The sequence below is a fragment of the Rhinolophus sinicus genome, chromosome 17, assembly GCF_057876585.1.
Source record: "Rhinolophus sinicus isolate RSI-liver-muscle chromosome 17, RSI-T2T, whole genome shotgun sequence".
Lineage (NCBI taxonomy): Eukaryota > Metazoa > Chordata > Mammalia > Chiroptera > Rhinolophidae > Rhinolophus > Rhinolophus sinicus.
In genome coordinates, this window is record NC_142517.1 from 186,745,065 (window position 1) to 186,768,227 (window position 23,163).

The 23,163-nt window shown below is 37.5% G+C and overlaps 1 protein-coding gene across 3 annotated transcripts in view; it reads left to right on the forward strand.

Moving 5' to 3' along the window:
• Positions 1 to 23,163, forward strand: part of PARD3B (par-3 family cell polarity regulator beta) — a 950,721-nt gene that overhangs the window by 567,404 nt on the left and 360,154 nt on the right. For all 3 annotated transcript variants that reach the window (XM_088794694.1, XM_019726886.3, XM_074340795.2), the window contains 4 exons: positions 327 to 497; positions 5,028 to 5,160; positions 12,140 to 12,239; positions 19,717 to 19,832. In XM_088794694.1, the coding sequence (XP_088650820.1) occupies positions 327 to 497; positions 5,028 to 5,160; positions 12,140 to 12,239; positions 19,717 to 19,832 (520 nt within the window). The remainder of the gene's footprint in view (positions 1 to 326; positions 498 to 5,027; positions 5,161 to 12,139; positions 12,240 to 19,716; positions 19,833 to 23,163) is intronic.

A 23,163-nucleotide genomic window follows, 5' to 3' on the forward strand; every position in this document is an offset into this window, starting at 1 on the left:
TTCCTAACCCTCTTTCCTTAAGTCAACAACATGGCCCCTGTCAGAACAAATGGCAGAATTAGACCAGGTTAGCATATTTGCCAAAGATTTAGGTAAGAGATGCAAATGTCTAAATTATTGCATCTCAGGACTTTAAGATGTCTAAAAAATACTTTCACAGAATTCATTATTGTTCATATTGTGACTATTTGATGAGCTCCAGAACCTTTCTCGTCCATAGAAAATAAATCATTCCTAATAGCTGATTTTTTTTTCATATTTAACAAGCCAGCTGTCATCATCATTCATTTCTTTACTTAATACTATTTTTCTTTCCTCTGCCCTAGGATGGTCGTCTGCGGATGAATGACCAGCTGATTGCAGTTAATGGGGAATCTCTTTTGGGAAAGTCCAACCACGAAGCTATGGAAACACTTAGGCGATCGATGTCCATGGAAGGAAACATACGAGGGATGATCCAGTTGGTGATTCTGAGGAGGCCAGAGAGACCGATGGAGGTGATGCAAATCTTTATTTCCCTCAGCAAATTCCCCAAATGGCCACCTGAATATGCAAACTTCCATCGCTAGTATGGTAGCTAGACTCATACTGATTCTAAAATTGGAAAAATATGCCTCAGAAGGGCTCTGATGGATTTATGTGGTGAACAGGTGGTTGTATATTTTAGGCATAACTAGAAGGTGTAAAAATGTGCATATAAAGTAAGTAATTTATCAAATGTAACAGGTCCATATTTTCTAGGTTTTTTCTCCCAGAAATTCCTAAAGCTCTGGACTTTATGAATAAGGCTTTATTCACATAATAAATTATTAAAGTATGTAACATTTTTCTATACTTTTTGAATGACATGCTAGCAGTATCTCTCTACCTTAGAAAATTCTTCATCAGATATGTACAATTCTCAATGTGAAGATTGTTATCATGTAGTCAGATGTCTAGATTCCCCCCATAATATACATGTGGATAGTACAGAACTGAGACTTAACTAATTTAAAATTTGATCTGTTAAGCAAGCTGCATAAAACAATAAATGTTTTAAATTAAATATTCTTGAAATCTTTTATCATGATTTCTTTATAGATATTTTTAATGTAAGGAATATTTTTACTTACACATGAGTATAAGCAAAAAATATTCTTGAATGCTAATATCTATAAACATTTCCCTTACAATTATTATATTTATATTATATAATCATATTATTATACTACACAATTATATAATTATATTATACAGTTACATTAACATTATTTTCTCTTACACATGAAGAATAATTATTAAACACTCCTAAAAATTGTTTTAAGAAAAGACAAGAAGAAAAAATTTGGTAGTAGTTAAGAGTTAATAAAAATATCAACAAATCAAACATATATTTTCTAAGGAAAAATGTTTGTGTAATACAATAATATGCAAAGTTAAAATAGAATGCTATTAAAAAGACGCTAATATAAAATATTGATTTTAAGAAGTTCAATTTAAAAATTAGAAGAATATAAGTATTTTCAAATTATCAAGAGTAGAAAGTAGTTAAGGAAAGCAAAAATGAACAAGACAAACAAAAAATCATACACACAGACAACAGTTCTGTGATTATTAGAGGGTAAGGGGGGAGGAAGAAAGTTAAAAGAGGGTAAAGAGGGTCAAATATGTGGTGACGGAAGGAGATTTGACTTTGCGTAGTGAACACACAATGCAATATATAGATGATATATTATAGAAATGTACACTTGAAACCTATATAATTTTATTAAGCAATGTCACCCCAATATATTTAATAAAAAAATAAATTTAAAAAGAAGGTAGTCGGGACTCATAGTTGTTAAAGCAGGGGCTCTAGAATTTTGGATTACTTGAGTTAAAATCCCAGGCTGGTCATTTTTTTGGCTATGTAAAGACATACATTGTTGAGTACTGGGTACTTGTAGAGGACAGGTACTGTTGTCTGTTTTGTCCCTTAATATATCCTCATTTCCCACCAAATCATACACACTTCATAAATATGGTTGAATGAATGAATAAAAGTTGCATCTGAGACCTACTTCATCTGAGAGGGTAAGCTACAATAGTAAATATAAACTGCATCTTACTTTGTTATATTATCAGCTATTGGAAAGAAGTAACTGCACCTTGTTACTCTTCTATACATAACCTTGTAAATGTTAAATAAATGTAAATTGGCCAATTACTGGAGACTATATATAATGAGCCAACTCTATTTCAACATTTGTGTCTGCTTAAGTGACAGAGAGGCTTCCATGAATATTTAACGGATTTTACTTATGTACATAGTAGTTATAAAACCTTTATTTATTGCTTCCGTCCATGAGGGAATTGGCTCCTTTCTGGTTTAATTTGGTTCTTACTCCAGAGCCCTAGGACTTCATAGAACCTAGTCGTTGGAGATGGGTGTGGAGGATGGCCTGTCTGTGCAGCTGTGTATTCAGTGTCACTTAGATTTACTGGAGCAAAGATACCTCAACTAAGAGAGAAGTCTGGAGGACACTGCTGTAGAGTTCCATACCTGTGCAGTAAAAAAAAAAAAAAAAAAAAAAATGAATATGGTTGTTAAGAGTTAGTTAGCCCCCTACCTCTCATCTTCCCTAATTTCCTGTCTTTTTCTAAAACATATAAATGCTTAGTGGATAAGAGTTCTCTATTTTGGCTCATCTAGTTGAGACATTTTATCATTTTCATTCTCCTTTATTACGGATTTTTTCATTTTAATTCTCATACTCTGAAGTGGGTTGACAGTTATACCATCAGAAGAAAGTACTAAAGTTTCAGTTTGTTGCGCATCCTCAGAAATGTGTTGTTAATATAGTTCACTAGGGAATCAATTGGGAATAAGAAATGGGACAATAAGCAATCTTTATGAGGACATTTAAACAAGATCTATTTTTAGTTTTCTTAATATTTACATGCTTTCCAGGGGGTATAAGCAGGCATTTGACTCTCTCAGCTATTGAGAATCTCTGTGGTACCCATAAAGATTAAAGAGCTTTTTTTTCTTATAAAGACAGCAGCTTAATGTATAGCTAATCCTTATTAAATTGCAGGAAAAAATATCTGCAGTTATTTGATCTCCCAAATCTGTGTTTTACTCTGCCAATGCGTATGTTGTGTGCTCATGTTTTTGGTATATTCTCCTGTGAAACAGCAGTCACCCTCAGGTACAATAAAAAAGCATCTGTAACCTAGAAAAAGGTCTCAGCAGTGCTCATACATTCAGGCAAATCAATTAGTTAGACTTGGCAAGAATACCAAAACAGTTACTCGAACCTTATATTGATATAAAAAAAAAAAAAAATTGAAGAAGCTACTTAAGAAAAGTCAAAATATATAGTTGTTGGGGTATTTTCCCACATTACCCAGATGTACAAGCTACGTAAACAGTTTTGATGAGGACCTCCTGAAGAATACATAATGAGCCCTTGATTGAATCAAAATCATTTTAAACAGAAACATGTTTTTCAAAGGATGAGCTTGAGGTTCAATTGTAATTCTATTTGAGCCTGGAGACTTGGTATTAAAAAATGGGTTATGACCTGTTTTTTTTTTTTCTTTCCCCTTCCCCAAAACATTTCCCTTCCTGCTGCAAGTTCATCTTGGTAGAAGCAGAATATGTTTTAAAATCCATTATATTTTTTATTGGTTGGGACACTAATGGAGGGGCCCACGACAGCTCTATTTTACAGGCTGAATGCTTTAATTAGGCTGCTTACTGATCACTTGTTGGGATATCGATTGTGTCATTTATCAAAGAGCTGGGAAAATAGGGGAAAAAATGTTTTGTTCTTGTTGTCAAGTCAAAGCACAAGACCATGCAAGGTAAGTCCTGCCTCGCCTGCTACCAGGGCCCCAGCTTTAATTTTAAAATAGTTTGCCTGAGTACCAGTCTTGGTTCAACTAGCAGTACAGAAGCAAAAGGTATGGAAACACTGAGTGTGGAAAAAGTGTTACAAGCCTTGACGAAAAGCTAACGGACCTTCAGCAACTGAAAACATTTTAATTATTAAGAATGCATAAGTGGAATGTTTTCAATATTTTGTATAACTAGCAGGATGCGGAGGATTTGTAACTAAAGAGGAAAGTATAACTCAAATGCATGGTTTGAGCCAAATGCTTTTTGAAGAAGGAAAAAGCTTTGGGGATCAGATCAGTGTTTGTTTGTGGCATGCTCGTCTCACAAATAGTCAAGGGCACAGCCATGAGATGGCTTCCAAATGCCTTCCTTGAAATCTGTTAGAAAGACACGTAATACGAGCAATAGTGAAACCCAGTTCTCTGTGCCCCAATCCTCTTGAACAAATAGCTCTCTATAATCAGCCCCCTCCTATTCCCTCTCCTGCACCTGTGGAACATGGCCCATGGGAGTGTTATTCTGGTTTTAAGGAAACTGAATTTGTTTACAGACTGTCAAAAGCAACATAGGAGGGGGAATATGGAAAAAAAAAAGACAAAAATGACAAAAATATCTCAGGAGAACCACTGCCTGGCATTGTCACAGCAGTTTGTTTTAGCTCCTGGCCAAAAAGACCTAGTGTCTGCAGTGGGACATACTCATGGCATTTCCGTGGCAAGCTGGCTTGGGTTCTGACTTGTCCTAGAGCATATGCACTTAGTCGCCAAGGGAGAGAGAGCGAGGAACCAGCTGGTTGGCAGAGAAACACCCTTGGCATGAACTGTATGCTCGTGTTGACACTGCCACAAGCTGTACTCCCAAACGGAGGAAAATTTGAAAGAAGCCAGTTGTAAGTGGGGGGAAAGAATAATAAAGTTAATCCTCTTTTGTGTTGGCTATCAGCACTCCTAATCCTTAGCACCACGTTGTCAGTAATTTTTTATTTTGTTTCATATTCGAAGACATTTTAACTGAGAAAGCCATTTTGATTTCCCACAATTGAAGATTTATGAGTGATAGACTCTTGAAAGATTATTCATAAATCGATCCTTCTTTCGCTTTGCTTCCAGTGATCAAGTTGGAACATATTAAAAAAGCAAATACAATTTTTATTTTTATCCGTTAGGAGCCTGCAGAATGCGGGGCGTTTTCTAAGCCGTGCTTTGAGAACTGTCAAAACGCTGTAACCACCTCCAGGAGAAATGAAAATAGTACATTGCATCCGTTTGGCACTTACGGTCCACAAGACAAACAGAGAGGTAAGGGTCTGTCCATTTTCATCCACTGCAAATGGTGTGAGAAAACACAGTATGTTTTTATTGAAAAGAAAGAAAGGAAAAAAAAGGAACAAAGGGGAGTTAATTAAACAAAGTACAGACTTTGTTATTCTGAGTCATGAACACTGAGAACGAATGGAGTGGGAGAGCTGACTCAGAAGTTGTGAAGCAGATTCCTGGCATTGCCTCCAGTTGAAGTGACAGTTCTATGCTTGATGCCCGAAACATGGACGGTTATGTATAAAACAAACCATGCCTGGAGAAACAAAAGGGCAAACTGTTATTATATATATTTGTACAATGGTTTAATATTGGAAGTTAAGAAATATAAATAACCACTAAACTTAAAAAATGTGCAGACTAGTGTGAAACCATAAAACGGTCATAACACGATTCACAGATTTATGCTAGGTTCTAAGATGAGTGTGGTAAGTACCATGAACTGTGTGACAGTTGGAATGTTCTTGTTATGGTCTCACTGAACTGTCTTTCCCTTATCATCTGCTACATAGGGATCACATTTCTAGTCGAGCTCTAGATGTATAAAACTTGGACTTTCTTTTCTTTTTTCCAAAAATTGGTATTTCAGGTCACCGAGAAAATTCCTTTTTTTCCCCCTGCATCTTCTTTCTTTAATAATTTTAATTTTTGTATTGTAAAAACAGTACGTGTTCATTACAAAAAAATTTAGAGAAAAGCAATAAAAAAATTTAATATTAGCCATACTTCTATCAAACATACTAATCAATAACATTTTAATGCATATATTTCAAGTCTTTCCTCCATGAAAATATGTGTATATAAAGTGAAATGAAAATGAAATATGCTAGACATAATGTTTAAGAAATTGCGTTTTAAATTAATAATACATTATGAACACCTTACTATGTCGCTGAATATGCTACAGCATCACATCCAGTGGCCTATTGAAGAGAGGTAGTGTCAATGTAATCAGTCCCTTATTTACACTTAAGATACTACCAAAATTTAACTATGTGGGAACAATTTCTAAACTCTGAGATTACTCCATCAGAACAGACTTGTGAACCTGAGGTTCCTCTAGATTAAATTGTTTCATCAAAATGTGATGTTTTTTCCCTCTGAATTCCTCCATTTTAGTGACAGTAGTAGCAACAGCTGTGACCATTTATTTATTAAGTGTTTACTGTCTGTTAGATACTGTGTTAAGCAATTTACATGCACACTTGAAATGGGTAATATTATTAGTCTCATTTTACAGATGAAGAAATAGAAAGTCAGAGAAAGTACATTAACCAAAGACCGCATACTTGACCCATGCAGAGACGAGATTCAAGTCCTGCCTCTCTGACTCAAGTTCATTCCCTGAACCACAGCATGGTTCTTACACTGGTTCCTTGAAACTGTTGAAGTCCTTTCACCTCTTACTAAGAGTGTCCACTAGAAGCTGACTTTACTTTGTATCAGATAAAGAAATGCCTCTTTTCTTCTTAAAAAAAAAAAGAAAAAAACTAAAAATTTTGTGAACAAAGCAAGCTCTCCTTCTGAGACTTTAAATCTAAATAGCAGGAGAATCTGGGGTGGGAACAGCAAGTTTTCCACAGACTAGAACAGCCTTCTCTCTACCATGAACATATAATGATCAAAACATTGGCATCTGTATTGAAATATCTAGCCTTTACGTAATTAGATTGGAATTTATTTCTCAAGCAACATGTGGTCTGGTGACAATCCAAATTCAGGGTTTCATTCCAAATTACACCAGTGACATCCAAAGGAGCACTGGGCATGTTACTTCCTACCATGTTTCGTTTTCTTTACCTATAAAATATCAATACTGAAATGATAATTACACAGCATATTTTTAGAGAACATTGAGATACTCAAGGTTATTGATAATATCTCTAGAAAGGATAGCAAAGGCTAAAATAATGAAACTATAGAACTATATCAAGTATAAGAGTACACCTAGAAAAAGATTTAAATAATGAAGTCCACTCAAAACACAAGCTAAAAACAAAATGTAACAATACTTTGGGACTTCAGTAGAATTGTTCATAGTTTGTATTGCCACTGAACAGCTAGAGTATTTTAGACACAAGTGACCACAGACAACCACTGGGAGATTCTGTCTATCCTCTTCCTCCTGAGACACAGACAGGTAGAACAATTTTTACACCAGTGGAAAAAAAAACATGCAAATCAGCTACCTACTACTCTCCCGCCCCTGACCTCAGTTTTCTAAGGTAAACATAAAAAATCTAGTTCTTTCAAGAAGTGACTTCAATAAACTTTATTTCTTAAAAAACAGAGAAAATCTACTGTTATTATTTCCTTGTGGATATGCTAAAATACTCAGTTACAAGAATTAGACCTATCAAAGTATTGACTCATTAAATTTTAATTGTAAGAGGCCAGTAGATAAAATTATCTTACTTTTCATATAAGCTTATTGACTTAGAGACAAAATATATATAAACAACAGAATTTATAAACATGATACTGGAGAAGAATATCATGATCATCACCTCTTTGTAATATTAATAACATTTTAAATTCTGAGAACCGTTGAGAGTTCCTGAGTCTCAGATAAATGAGAGGTGGCAATAGGCCACTAAGAGACTCATGAAACCTGAGTGAGTGTTGACTCGCCACCACCAAATATTTTAAGGAGTGTCTTTAGAAAAACAAAATTGACTTGACAAAATGTAATGTCTAGTGAAGAGTGGAACTGTTACAGCCAAAACATTAAATTTTTTTCCCTTCCCTTTTTCCTTTCCTTTGTATATTTAAAAATCCAATGTTGATATGCTGTGTTCCATCTATTTTTATAATAATAGTACATACCACCCACGATTCCATGGTTATTTCTTTTTATGCATACATATTCCTGTCAAGCTGTTACACAGAAAAGACATTTTTAGAACAAATGTTTGTAGAAATTGTAACACCATAAAATTGACATTTGTGTTGTAGAATTGCTAGCAATGCCGTCCGCAAAGTCAATATGGTACTCCAAGATGGAAATAAGGATGGAGCTTGTGTCTCAGGGGGTTACTGTAAAATCCTTTTAAGCATTTGAATGGTAATGAAGTCCACCAACACTGCACTTTCTGAAGAAGCTTGCTGGAAGATCTCACCCCAGGCCAACTAATAACCTAAGCGCAGTTCGCCTCTGGTTTGTTATTATCTCTCCTTTCATGGCTCTCATCTCCCCTTTTGTGCCCTACTCCTGCTTCCCCTCCGTTTCAGGTCAACGGCAACCCAGCCCCTTCCTCATTCACCCATTGCCCCCCAAGTCTGCCTAGGAGACCCACTGAGGTCTCCTTTAAGATTTTCATCCCTACCCCAAATCAAATGTTTTGGTTCTATGGTCTGTCCCACAGGATCTGTGTTCCCTGTGGTCCTTTGAGAAGACATCTAATAGTATAATTATTCCTAATGCGTCTCCTCCTGGGAAGCAGCATGTGTGCACCCCTCCATAGCATGTAAGGCACTACCTCTATAGTGGTCATCAGAAATTGAATTATACTTTTCAATTTGACTGATGTTTATTGGATACCTCCATTGTGCAGAATACACGATCAGGGATGTAAAGATGAATGCAATGCTGTTAGTGTCCACCAGAATAGTCCAAAGCAGGGGTCAGCGCATGTTGCGTGTGAAGGGCTGGACAGGAAATATTTTAGGCTTCACAGGCCATAGAATTTCTGATACCACACCTTAACTCTGCCAGTGTAGCGCAAAAGCAGCCATAGAGAGTGCGGAAATGAATGGGCATTCAATGAAACTTTAGGTACAAAACCAGACGGTGGGCCAGTTTGGATCAGGGCCATAACTTGCCCTGAGCCCTTGTCCAAAGTCACAATTTCCTTTACCTCCCCCACCCCTTTTTTTCTCCGGATCTGGTCCTGGAAGGATGGATTCTGTAAATCAAGTCACCACAATAAAAGATGTTGATAAAAATAAGAGTCATTTAGTCATCAATGGAGTAGTGACTAGAGTGCTAGAGTGTGTACTGTTCAGCATTCATATATATACATATATATGAATCATACAGCATCTGAATATATTGTTTAAAAATGTACCTAGGGTATTGTCAACAAAGATATTTACTTTGTGTTCCTATCACTACTTTAGAAACACATAGATTGTTCGTGAATGAAATAAAAATTAAAGTTAATGATTGTAATAAAACTAGAAGTGGCCAGAGAAGATGCTAAAGAAGAGGCGGGAGAGGAGAAAGAGGGAGACCAGAAGGAAGTTATCTATAGTCCAGTAAGAGAAATAAACATAGATGACAGGTCAATAGGTAACTCCTTGCAAAAGCAGCATGTGATAAATGTTATCCAGGAGTTATTGTCCATAATATCAATAGATAAACCCAAAACGTCAGTGGATAAAATCAGTGAAAGCATATTTTTTACTGATACCACAGCCCAGTGAGGCTTGGCAGCAGGAGGGAGGGGCTTGTGCTCCATGCAATGATTGAGGACCTGGGCTCCTTCCAGTAGTAGCTGGGCCATCTTTTAGCACCTCCTCGACCTGTGCCTGTAGCGGATAGAAGGGAAAGGGGGAGAAGGGGGAGAAGATAGGCACCCCCTTTGTTACACACTGAGACGGGGAATCACATTCACCATAGTAATTCACATTCTATGGCCAGAGCTAGTCTAGGTACAAAGAGGGCTGGCAATGGCATCGTGGGTATGTCCATGTGCCCAGGAAGAAAGGAAGAGTGCAAATAGTGTGAGTACCAGCGTCCTCTGCCACTGTTGTGAGAGTACTGACAGATCCCAGAGCCGCCGTGCAGGTTTCATGCAGAAGGTGATATGCGAGGTGGCTGTTGGGAAAAGGGTGGAACTTTGGCGGGTAGTGTGGGTTTTGCAATTATATAAGCACAGACATTGAGGCAGGAGAGCCCAGACTTGTGGTTGGGCAACAGTAAGTAAGGAGTCCTGGGTGGCTAATGTATAACAGGAGATGAAGTTGGCTGCCAGGGATGCAGACCTTTATTCTGTAGATAATTGTGTGCAACTGAAATGTTTCTGAGTGGGCAAGTTACATGGTCACAGCTACGATTACCACCAGTGTGGAAGATGGACTGAGAAGTTGAGGGCAGAGAGATGAGAGCCAGCAGAAAAGATGTCCCAGTGTGTCCCTGGTCCCCAGGTTACATTGCCATCTTTCTGCTCTGTTTCTCTCAGCCGGTCTCTGGCTGCCTGACAGCTACCATGTTACCAAATGACTGGGGGAAGGGGTAATTGCAGGGGGACAATGCTGGCTGCCTTTGTTCTTCATGCCTCTGTACCCTGGGCATCTTATCAGATCGCTGCTTCAAGCCTCATTCTCAGGGACATGTAGCACTGTTACAGAACCACCTCCATTTTATACTAGTCCCTGGGGCAGAGCTTGAATCAAGTTCTTGCCTAGTATGTTCATCAAGGTTCTCCAGAGAAATAGAACCAATGGAGAGTGAGGTGGCAAGCTGCAGTCTTACGAGAGCCAATGATGTAGTTCCAGTCTTCAGGCCAGGACCCAGGAAGAGCTGATATTTAAGTTTGAGTTCAAGGGCAGGAAAAAGCTGATGTCCCAGTTTGAAGACCATCAGGCAAGAAGAATTCTTTTCTACTCAGAGGAAGGTCAGCCTTTTTGTTCTTTTCAGGCCTTTCAACTGATTGGATGAGGCCCACCCATATTAGGGACTGCAATCTGCTTTACTTTGTCTACTGATTTAAATGTTAATCTCATCCCCACCAAAATCTCAAAAAAACACAGAATAATGTGTGACCAAATATGTGGGTACCCCATGCCCCAGGCAAGTTGACACATGAAAGTTCACCATCAAACCTGGCTTGTGGGCAAGTCAACAAAGCACGTTCTGTTACCAGCAGCATTTTTCAAAGACAGAGACTTTTTTCTTGTTCCAGAAATCAGGGACATGTAGGGTCCACTTTTTACCAAATATCTCACTATAATAAATACATGGTAGAATTTATGATGTATAGAATAATAATTCTGTACTTATTCTCACTTTGCATTTATAAATCACTGCTTGAATATGCACCATCTTATGTAATCTTTATACTTCTCCAATAAAGGTATTCTTATCCCCACTTTATAGATTTAAAAACCAAGACTTACAGAAGTTGAGCATTTTTCCCAAGTTTACACAGCCTTAGGAGCCATAATTGAAAGCATTCAGCATTTCTCAATGAACCGTACTCTTAACCAGGATGCTCCCTAATGCTTTTTACATATTAGTTAACATCGTCATTAATGATGAGCATTCAATGACATAACATACATAATGCTTAGCACAATGTGTGATGCATGAATAGTTCTCAACCAACCTTATTTGTTATAAGTTGTAGTAATATTCAGGATACATGACTATATTTTTATATACAATAGATTGAAAATGTATACATTTTTAGTGGGTGGAAAAACCAGGTTTCAGACCTAGTCTTTTGCTCTCAAGGGTTTCCATTATGATACAGATACAAAGAGTATTTTCTCCCTCCACTGTGTATAAATGGTGAGTAGATATACTGCAGCTCATGATTTTTTAAATAATTTTGTCACTAAGGCAAATGTTTAAATCACCATGTAATCCAGAGCATTCATTATAGAGTCTTGTTTACAAAAAAGGGTGTCATAAAAGAAATAGCTTTGTTAATCTTCCACAAATCACAAGTAATGAATATGTTTCAGCCTGTCCTAGGTTGGAAAAGGTAGTCAAGATGCATGGACTTGCCAGGGGTTGCCAGCAGGTCAGCAGCATAAAAACATATTAGCAGGCTTAGTTTGTACAGGCTGCATTAGCTCTCATACAAATCTTTCAGTTCCATATGAGGATGTATTTATTTCAAGGTTTGCTTATGTGTTGGTGAAAATTGAGTCTGAGAGATGAACTGAAACCAAACCAAGCACTGAACAGTTCTGCCTCCAGTTTACAACAGCTGCATTTGTTCTTTGTTTATAGAGCCTTTGCCTCCCAGTGACGGATGGGGCGAGAGTGAAGTCCCACCTTCTCCACCACCACATCCCATTCTGGAATTGGGCCTTGAAGATTACAGCCACAGGTATTGATAAAATGATACGTCATAAATGTTCCTTGTTATGGTTTTCAGGGAAAACCCAGAAACCTTATTTTATCTCTATTTGTTTCCAGAATGGAAAGCTCATATAATTCCTTTCCAGTCAAAGCTTCTCATAGCTAATAACTTAGGTTGTTCGTGTTTTGCTTCCTGAAATTTGTTAAGATTCATCATATATTATAAAACATTTAAGAAAATTATTGATTTTTTTTTTTTTTTTTTTTTTTGCAGTGAAAAACTAGAACAGTGGGACTCAAAGAAAGTTATATGGGAAGGTATAAAACAAAACTGAGAAGACATAAAGCTTAGGTTTTTTTTTCTTCATTTGTAATTGGCAAGCCCTAAAGGTATTTTAAAAATAGCTGTTCCAAGAAAGTTAATGGAATCTCAAAAGTTAAAGCAACACCATATATAATCTAAAATATTGAAAAGAATGCCCAATATTATATCCATTCTGTAATACAAACCAAAAAAAAAAAAAATCAATATTTTTTTAGAATCACACAAGCATGAGAGAGAGACAGAGATTTACTAAGCATACACACTATTTGACTAGTGGAATTCATAGATTTTGTTCTTCTGATGACTTGTAAAAATCATTAAATTGCCCCTTTGCTATTTTCTATATTTATTATGGCTGTTAAAAAACTGTGCATTTTATTCCATTCTATGTCCCATGATAATCCTGTGAAATTTTTTTTATTTTTCTTGCAGCAATGCTGGTGTTATTCCTATTATACTTTTCATTACAATCTGCTAAAGAATAAAGCAACACAACAAGAGTATAGTTAACTTTATTAGCTAGAAGCTTACCTATAGTTATCCCTGGTTTCTACATTTTTGAAGTCAGCTATCTTACACAAACACAGTTTCACAAACTAAACTCATACTCATAATAATGTTCTCAGTCAGTATCTCTGGGGGCTTCTTGAAAGAAAATCTGGACATATTTAATTTTGTTTTCATTCATTTCCATTGCCTGCCTCAATCCTGAATCAAAAATCACAGATTGGTGGCATTTAAAAATCCATTGAAAAAATAATTTTGTGTATTCCACTTTAGTGTTTATCCTGTGTACATGTGCAAAACTGTTGGGACAGTGCAAAGATGAGTCAGATATAAACCCTACCCTCAAGAAGATGGTAGGCTAGTCGGTAAAAGTGAGAACTAGAACACAAGGTACAAAGTAATCTTTACCAGAAGGTATAGGTAAAATTCTCTGGTCATCTGAGGCAGAGGAGAATGCTTCCAGATAAAGGAGCAGGGGAAACATTATGGGAAAAGTGGCATTTGAACTGAACCTTAAAATACGAATAGAAGAGGGACATGAGGTAAGCCCAGGAAGGAAGGGGATTTCAAGGAGAGGGAAGGGTAGAAGGAATAGCATGGAGCTGGGGAAGTAAGTTGATTTGTGCAATTTGTAGCATGGCTAATTGGCCAGATGATAAGCCAGGAGTGCAAGGATAAGAAATACAGATTTTATTAATTAGGTAGTAAAATCTTATTGTAGGGTTTCAGCAGACTGTAGTAAGATACGACCCAGATTTCAGGTGGTGTGTCACATGGATTAGGTCATCTCCCTGGATGCCAAAGGCTCTTTGGATCCCTTCTGAGGCATTTACAGTGAAAGGTCCTAGGACTTGTGCTGAGGAGGATGGGGAGAGGCTTTCAGGTGAGAAACCTTCAGGTGAGAGAGGTAGTTCAGAGATGTCACAGAGATAAAATTACTCAGAATCAGCAACCGCCTTTTTGGCAGTTTCTATGTCTCCACAGATTTTTCCCCCCTTCCCTTTTCAGTAAAGCTCTTGCCACCATGATCTGGGAAATCAGCTTATGTTGGCCCTCACTGTTGTAAATCTTTATTACATGATTTGAAACAATAATTTCTTCCTTGCTCCCCCTCTTTTTCCCTGAGACCGTGTGTTTAGGTTTCTGTTCTTACTGCTTTACTGGAACTGCTCTCTTAAACATCAGCAGTAATCTCCTTTCAATCAAAAGTATGTCATTTTCTGAGACTTGATTCTTCTTTTCTGTTCCACAGTATGTGTGTGATTATTAAGTCATTCATTCACTCACTCATCCACTCAGAAGTATTTACAGAACTCTGAGCTAAGGCACTGCAGAAGGTATTCACATGGATTGGACAGCGTCCCTGCCCACAAGGAATGCAGTCTCCTCTTGGAGAGACAGACACACAGATAGTTAAGAAGCAGCCTGTTGAGCATTAGATACAGAGTGCTATTGGAGCCCAGAAGAATGGGCCACTAACTCTGCCTGCAGGTATGATGGAAGGCTTTACAGGAGCAGTGTTTAAATGGTTGCTTGAAGAGTAGAGAGGCACTCACTAGGCAGAGAAGGGGTGGGAAGGGCATTTAGGTTAGGAAAACCAAGTGATGGGCAAGGGAAATGCGGTATGTGCAGTGTGGCTGAAGCAAGCATGTGGTGTCTGGGGGAAGAATCAATGGGAAAGACATTGTCTGTCAGGCTCCGTGAGTGCAAGCTTCTCCGGAGAGCAGTGGAGAAGCACTGAAGGGTTTCAAGCCTGGGTGACAATATCAAGTTGAGCGAGTTCCGTTGTGGAGGATGAGTGGATGGAGGAAGCCATAGACAAGGTCCCAGACTGGGGACTGGCAAGAGAAGAGAAGGCCTTGAATGAAGAGAGGAGTAGCATGGCTGGAGACGAAGGCACAGGGCCAAAAACATTTTTGAGATGGAAGGAACAAATCTAAAGCTCTGAAACTCTCTCCCTCCTGGGATCCTGTGACCTGCTCCATCCTGCAAGCTGCTGCGTTGCCTAGGTGACCAGCAGCAGTGGGGTTTGGATGTGTGAAACTTGGGGTGGAGGAAGAATTGGAAGGGATCCAAAATGGCTGAGCAAAAGATGCTGGGAGGCTCGCCTATCTTTAAAAAAAAAACACAAAAAAACAAACAAACAAAAAACCCCAAAATAGTTAAAAGCCCTCTAAAAAGGAAAAGTGGTGCTTTAAGGTAGAGCCAGTCTGTGAAGGAGAAAACTGTATTGTATGAGAAATGAAAACCAAATTTCATCAAACTTGATGCCTATGCTTTGAACCAAAATGAAATCAGGAATTTACTGAACTTTTTTGTACTATTATATCAGTGATTATTAGACAAAAGTTTAGAAAATGTTTGTCTAAATAAAAAGTAAATAAATATAAAGGAAATATATTTTCTACTGTGATATCGTAGGAACAGTTTTGGGCAAATTAACAGCAGACAGAATATTATTGAATTTTATATACAGTTTAGATAATAATTTGTTATTCTCTACGTGTTCATATTTCCCTGTCTCTTGGTTCTCTCTTGTTTCTCATATTTCTGTCCCTCGTTTCTCTCTCTCTCTCTCTCTCTCTCTCTCTCTCTCTCTCTCTCTCTCTCTCTCTCTCTCTCTCAATCTCTGTCTCTCTCTCTCTCTCTCTGTCTCTCTCTCTCTCTCTCACACACACACACACACACACAAACACACACACACACACACAACCTATATCTACTCTCACTCGTAGTAGCCGATTGTGGAAGCCTATTCACCTACACCTGAGACTTGAGACATAATATTTTTGGCATGCCCCTTAAAACCTTCCTCCCCTGCTTTTATTTCAGACAGTTCTTGAACATTCATGGCTGGGTCTTATACGTCTTTCACATTCCTGATTTGTCACCACATTCAGGATACCGGTATACGTTTCATGCTACCCTTATTTATTCATTATGCAGCATCATTTGACATCGAGTATCATTTCAGTTTGATGGATTCCCTGGTTGTTCATGCTGAAAACACAGCCTTTATCTAAGACATGCCTTTGGCCTGCTGTCAACTCCCAGCTTCCCACAGTATCCATCCTCTGCAGCCCACTCAGCCATGAGCACAAGCTAAGTCCCTTCAAAATTAGAATATGTCATATTGTATAGTTAATCATTGTGTCACTCTCTCACTTCAAAAACTTTCAATATGTAGCATAAAATTGCAAACTGTTTTACTAGTCTAACTTAAAACATGTCTAAAATATTTCCACATTAACTAATTCAATACTATACTCATTATTTAAGTGCATTATATGCTCGCATTGGTTTTAATCCCACGTCTCATATTACACTCACTGCCCTTCTTAAATATCTCCCGATCTGGTATCAGCCGTTTTTGGCTCATTTCCATTTTGTACCCTTGCAAGAGGGATCCTTCTATTAAAGGTTTTCAAAGTGTACCCTGGGTCATATTCAAAGTAATGGTAGCAGATGTATGTGTCACTATGATTAACTTAATGAACATATTCAGGTATACAGATGGAGAAAGAGATATAGAGATGATAGATATACATATCCGTATGTATATGAATATTTGTTACATGTATATGTGCAAAGCAGCTTTTTATTTCTTTGATCATCCTTGATTATATCTTAACAGCACTACAAAAAAATTTGCTTTGCTCAGGCAGATTCTTACTTAATGTTATTGCATTAAGTGGCATTGCCACCTTGGGATTTATTTATTTATTTGTTTATTTGTTTCTTTTTTTAAATGGAAATTGGGATGATTGTCTCCCAGCTGTCTGAGGAAACTTGAGTTCTTATTCTTAACTTGCCAGTTAATACCTAGGTTGGTAAAGTAATCTAAAACAATGAAGTGGATTAACAAGCGTGTTACTCAGTAGGGTAGATTCCCATAGTCTGCCTTGAGCCGGGGACTTTAAATGCAGTATGACCTAATCTTTAATGAGGAATGTACATGTTGGTCCTAAACCTCCTCCCTGAAGGCTTTCATTATAACATGTGGCATCAGTTTTCATTGACTCTTTGGTTTTCCTTTATTTCATGGTACACGCCATGCTATTGAAACAAAAAGCGTTATAACCTAAGATGTCAGCAGCATAAGAGAGAGAGCAAATCTGCACCAATAGGGAAAGGTTTGATTTCTTTGGAGTCAGGGTCAGCAATAAAATGGCTCGTCACCATTTTAGCCAAAGTTCCTGTGGCTCTGGGAAAAGTTCAAGAAGCCACAGTTCTTGTCCTGGCTTTGCCACAGACCAGCTGCGTGTGTGACCTTGGAACATCAGCCTTCTCTTATCAGGCCCCAGTGTCTTATCTCTAAGATGAAGAGCTAGATGAGGTGACCTTTCATGCCTCTGGCTCTTAAAGTCTCTGATGCTATGAAGGCCATGAGTCTTTGTGACACTACAACCACATCATCACAAGAGATCAAAGGATGAAAAAGTAGGTGCAAAAAAAGGTCAGCTAACACCTTTAAAGGCAAGTGCTTCTAAACATCAAGGCTCAGGGGGAGGCTTGTATTCACAGTAGCAGCTCAGAATTCGTCTTTAAAATGGGCTGAAACAATCAGAGCATTGCTATCATGCTAGGCCAGTGTCAACAGCCTAGTGGGTCATGGATTTTTGTTCACAGTGGGCATATTTTGCCGTCACTAGATACCACATTTAATCCACTTCATCGTCAGTGGCTTTATCTATTTAGAATGTAGCCAGACAGCATGAAAGAAGTCCCTCCTGACCCCCCCAAAAAACCTTCATAATTCTAAAGAGTACTTTCAACTTCTTGAGAAATTGTCATGCAAACATGTATAATTTTTTTCCCTGGAGAGAGCCTCAGGCCCTTATTCAAAGACCACTCCAACCTACAATAATAAAGAAAAGGATTAATAGCTCACTTCTTGAGCTCTTGTGCACTAGGCACTATTGTCAGTATTTAACACATATTAATGTAGTTAATTCTTCCAGCAGCTTTATAAACTAAGTTTTATTACTGTGCACCCTGGCATCTCACTGTCCAGCCCAAGGCTCTAACCATCACACAGCATTATGCTTCTCCATAGGAGGAGAGAAGGGCCTCTAGTAACAGGCCTACTGAGAGGCTGAAAAACCAGAGAAAGCAAAGAAACTGGTAAAAGCCTAGGTAACTCCAACATCAGAAACTTATGGTTGTTTGGGAAGGAAAAGCAGATCTACTTGTTTCCTAAATGCTTCTGCAGAACCTACCCTGTGCCGCATACTATTCTCCTTACGTTACAAATCTTTACTCATTTTATCTCTTAACAGCCCTATGAGGCAGGGAGCATCACTATACCCATTTTATACATAAGGAATTTGAAGCACATAGAGGTTCAGTAATTTGCTCAGGCCCCACAGCTACCTAGTAAGTAGCAGAGCCAGGATTTAGAACTGGTCAGACCTGCTCTGGCATCTGTGCTCTTGAGCGCTGTGCTATGCTGTCTACCACAGATATGTCTTTAATCTACCTACTATATTACAAAAACAGAGGTTCATTCATTCATTTAGCAATATTATTATAGCTACATATTAATATTAATATTTCCACAAGGCAATATTAAATATCCACGACGAGTTTCAAGAAAAGATTACACCTATTTTGGTATATTTGGTTAAGAAACCAAGATCCCCTATACATTTTAGAAGGTCTCTCATTCATAATTGTTTTTTTTTCTTGGGGGGTAGGGGATTGTTGTATTATTTATAGTGTCAAATCCCAATTGTTTGAAAAACTCAGCATCAGTACTTTCAAATTGACCAAGGGTACTTGATTTGAATTTTCACTGCATTTAAGATTCAGATAAAGTTATGTTGAAATGAGCCATCATATTTACTTTCTAAACATACAAGAGTACCAAGGGAGAAGGTGGCTGTAATTTAATTTATTAAAAACACATAAATATAATTTATTTCCAGAACAAGAAATAAGGCATCGTCTGTAATTCCCTTATATAATCCCCTCCATCCTCAAGCAAAATAAATACAATATTCAGCAGAGATAGCATTCTTTGAGATTGACTGCAAGTACTAGGAAGCCTATAATGGACATTTGATGTATCTAGTGTCTAAATTGTCAACTGTGCTTTTCCTGTTATTCCCTTTTGGTATTATTGATGAGCAGACTATTTGCTCAGCATTAACATTCGTTTTAGAAAATAGACCCCCCAAAAAAGAAGAAAATCAAACCACTGCAGTCATCAGTCATTCAACAAGATGGTTTTCTCTAAAGGATACACCCTTTCACTTGTTTTGAAAGGAAGGGCATGCTTAGCTCACAGAACTCTCTTGACCTGCTTTTAGGCTCTGCTAATGCCTGGTGACATCCTTTGACGTGCCAGAGTGTCCCAGGCTCGCCTTACACGCTTCAAGTTATATATTGTACAGCAGGATCCCAATTAGTGGAAATCAGTGAAGAAAACACAATATTAGCCAGAGAATGTTTTATTTACATCGTAGAATCTGATAAAAGTGTATAAAAATAGAGTGTCTACATCTCAAAAAAGAATCCTGAGAGTCAAGAATTGGTTTAAAATGCATGGTTGTGAGCTGCAAAGAAAGTGATGAGGGGCTCTGTTCGTAAGGAGAACTGCTTCGTTTAAACCAAAGAGAGAGAGAGAGATTACATTCTAAACCCAAATACAGCATATGGTTTCTTTCCACAGCTCTGGGGTGGATTCGGCAGTATATTTTCCAGATCCGCACATCAACTTTGGATCTGTGACACCAGCCAGGCAGCCCGAAGCTATGAATCTGAAAGCCTCAAAGAGCATGGACCTTGGTAAGTGAGGGTGAGGTGACATCCAGGTCAGCTATCCAGCCCCAGCCCATCTATCTTCCCCAATGTCCTGTCTTTGTTTCTTCAATGGCAACCTTAGGGGCAAGGTCTGCTGAAGAACTCATCCTATCTTCCTTCCCCTCTCACACACTTAATTGTAATTACCCCTTCGAAAAGAGAGATAAATGACTTATGTTTATAAAGTGGTCCATATAAGTCAGAAAAATAGAGTTATTCCTTCCAGAGGATCTGAATGCCATAAGCATCCTTCACTCACCGGCCTTTGTGTGTGTACTCTCACTTGTACCGGCGCCTTTCCATTTCTTAGGTCCATACGTGTTGCAGGGTCTGGGAAGGTAATGTGGTTCAATGGATCTACGGGGCTTCCCATCTCTATGTGCAATGGATAGGGAGGGTACAAAGGATCCGTCTCTTTAAATGCCCGTCTCAAACTCCTGTCACACTGAGGGAAGAAGAGTTCCTGGGTGTGCCAGATTGAGGGAGTCAAGGTACCCCAAGTCTGTATGTCATTGAGGTTCTGAGCCCCACAGGGAATTTCTGGGTGACTGTTGCCTTCTAGGGCACACCAAAGACCTCGCACATGCTGTTCTCTAGGCCCTGGAACGTGAGTCCCTAGAAAATATTTCAGATACCCGAAGACATTGCTGCCCTCCCCTGGGCTCTTGGAGAGAGAACTATTAGAGAAGAGTGTGGGTGTAAAATAAATTTTCAGAGAAAAAGTCATTGCTTCCTGAATGCTGAGAGGCTAAGCTTTGCAAGTGTTTTTTTCTTGAGGCATATTACATATTTCATTAGTAGCAACAAGAAAATAGAATAATCAAAACTGCGTGTTCCACAAAACAATCTGATAAATAGCGCTTATCTGTAACTCATTTACAGGAGTTCAGAAAAATGTTCAATCATGATGAAACAAGAGAAATTGATTCTCTTTTCTATAAATTAAACAGATCACTGGAACACATTTGCTCTAATCACGTACAGTGAAAGTCAGATAGAAAACCTTAACGAGGAAGCTGTCTTAAGCACTGCTCGAAAGGGGTGTTTTCCCTAGTGTGAACCTTTGGCAAAACAAAGGAATAATGTGTGACTATGATATAGGTTATTCCTAATAATTTAAGGGGAAAATTATTTTCATAGAGTGCTTAATAAACATTTCCTGTTCTGTCTTCCCAATTTCTCTATGAAGAAGATGAATGGATAAAAATCTGCTTAATTTGAGGGAAAAATATATTACTATTTTACTCATTTAATTAAAAGAAAGTGGCCAGCAGTATGGTTCTAAAAAAGAAAAAAATAGCATCCATTTTAAGGAAGAAAAAATATCAAATCTGTGAAAAATAAAACCTGAGGCAGGTCCAGAAACAGTGTTTCTTTATATATTTTTGGTTACTGAAAACTTTGTTTTTGAGAAGTTTTCTCTTTTACATTGAAATAGCTCTTGCAAAATATGTATGTTCAGCAGTCACCCATTACATTTTATTGTACTTATACCATAAAGGCAACAACAATAATAATGTTTGTTCAGCTTACGTAATTGGGAAGCAGTCATGAGCTGTTTCCTTCAGAACAGAAGTGCCAAACTAAAAGCGTTGGCTAAAATGCACCATACAGCAGAAACGATAAAATATGCTGTAAAAACATTTTTAAAGTAACCATCAAAGTTTGATCCTTTCCAGAAAGTGTCAATTTAAAGCTCACAGTCTGGCAGAGGGCTCTTGACGGTCAATATTTTAGGACCATTCTGAACCCCTGTCTCCAGAACAATTGAGTAAACTCAATAAATGTGTTGATTATCTCAGTGAATAAACTCAGATGATACCAGAATGGTAAGCGTTGGAAGTGTCTTTCTTGTTTGATTAGGTGAAAATAATATTGTAAGTCATTTACTTTTCTAATGCATAGTACTAGGCCAATGTAAGGAATTGCTACAAAGGTCGATAACTATGCTTGTAGGAATAATCTCAACAGGATCAAAGTCCATTTTTCAAAAATTAAAGCAAAAAAACAACAACAAAAAAAAAACCCTCTTGTTTATTGTGTAGTTAATTTATGTTGGATATTCCTCCTTTATAAAGTTGGTAGGAATCTTCAAAGGCTAACAGGATGTATCAGTACCTTCTTTGTTTTTGTTTGTTTCATTTTTGCTAGTGAGTCTAAGCTAGTATTTTAACTTGCATACTAATGAGTCATTGTTATATGTTCAAATTATTTTAAAGGTCAGTGGCCAGCAGCAGTATGGTGGGTTCCATTTACTTATTTTGGACACATAGGTTTCCAAACACAGATACTTCTTTAAAAAAAATAAATAAAGCCTTCTCATCCCCATCTCCTTCCCCTATTCCCCAAACACCAACATAATTTTAAAATAGTTTGCTTTGTTAAGTCCTTCTAGAAAGCACTCTACCTATTTGCTTCCACACCTATGTATATACGGCTATATCGCATGTTGTGTTCCTTCATAAAAGTTGTATGGTGTTATTTGAATGAATCTTGATTTACAATTTACTTTCACCCTTTTGATTGAATTTGGGCTTAAATGAGAGTTTTAGAGTTTTTTGGTGTGTGTGTGTTTTGGGGGGTTTTGGGGGTCCATTTGTGTTTCTTATTCTATGATTTGCTTATGCTTATGTATTCTTTGCCAATGTTTCCACTTGTTAATTCTTTTTCTACTTCATCTTGAGAATATTATGTATGTTGCAAATAACTTCTTGCAATCTATTATTTGTCTTTTTAATTTTGAGCATGGTATTGTTTACTATAAAAAAGATTTTTGTCTCATAGTCAGATATTTCCATCTTTTCCTTCATGATTTTTGAATTTTGTTCTTACCCCCTTTATTTTATTCTAGTACTTCTGAAGCCTTGTTTTTTGTTTTTAATGTGTGGCAATCTATTTTATATATATATATATATATATATATATATATATATATATATATATGTATATATATATATGTATATGTGTGTATATATATGTATATATGTGTGTGTGTATATATACATAATATATATACATATATGTATATATGTGTGTGTGTAAATATACATAATATATATACATACATATATATATATACACACACATATATATATAAAAGACCATGGCTGATATGCTATTTTTTTTAAGATTTTTTTTATTGGGGAAGGGGAACAGGACTTTATTGGGAAACAGTATGTACTTCCAGGACTTTTTCCAAGTCAAGTTGTTGTCCTTTCAATTTTAGTTGTGGAGGGTGCAACTCAGCTCCAGGTCCAGTTCCCATTGTTAGTTGCAGGGGGCACAGCCCACCATCCGTTGCGGGAGTTGAACCGGC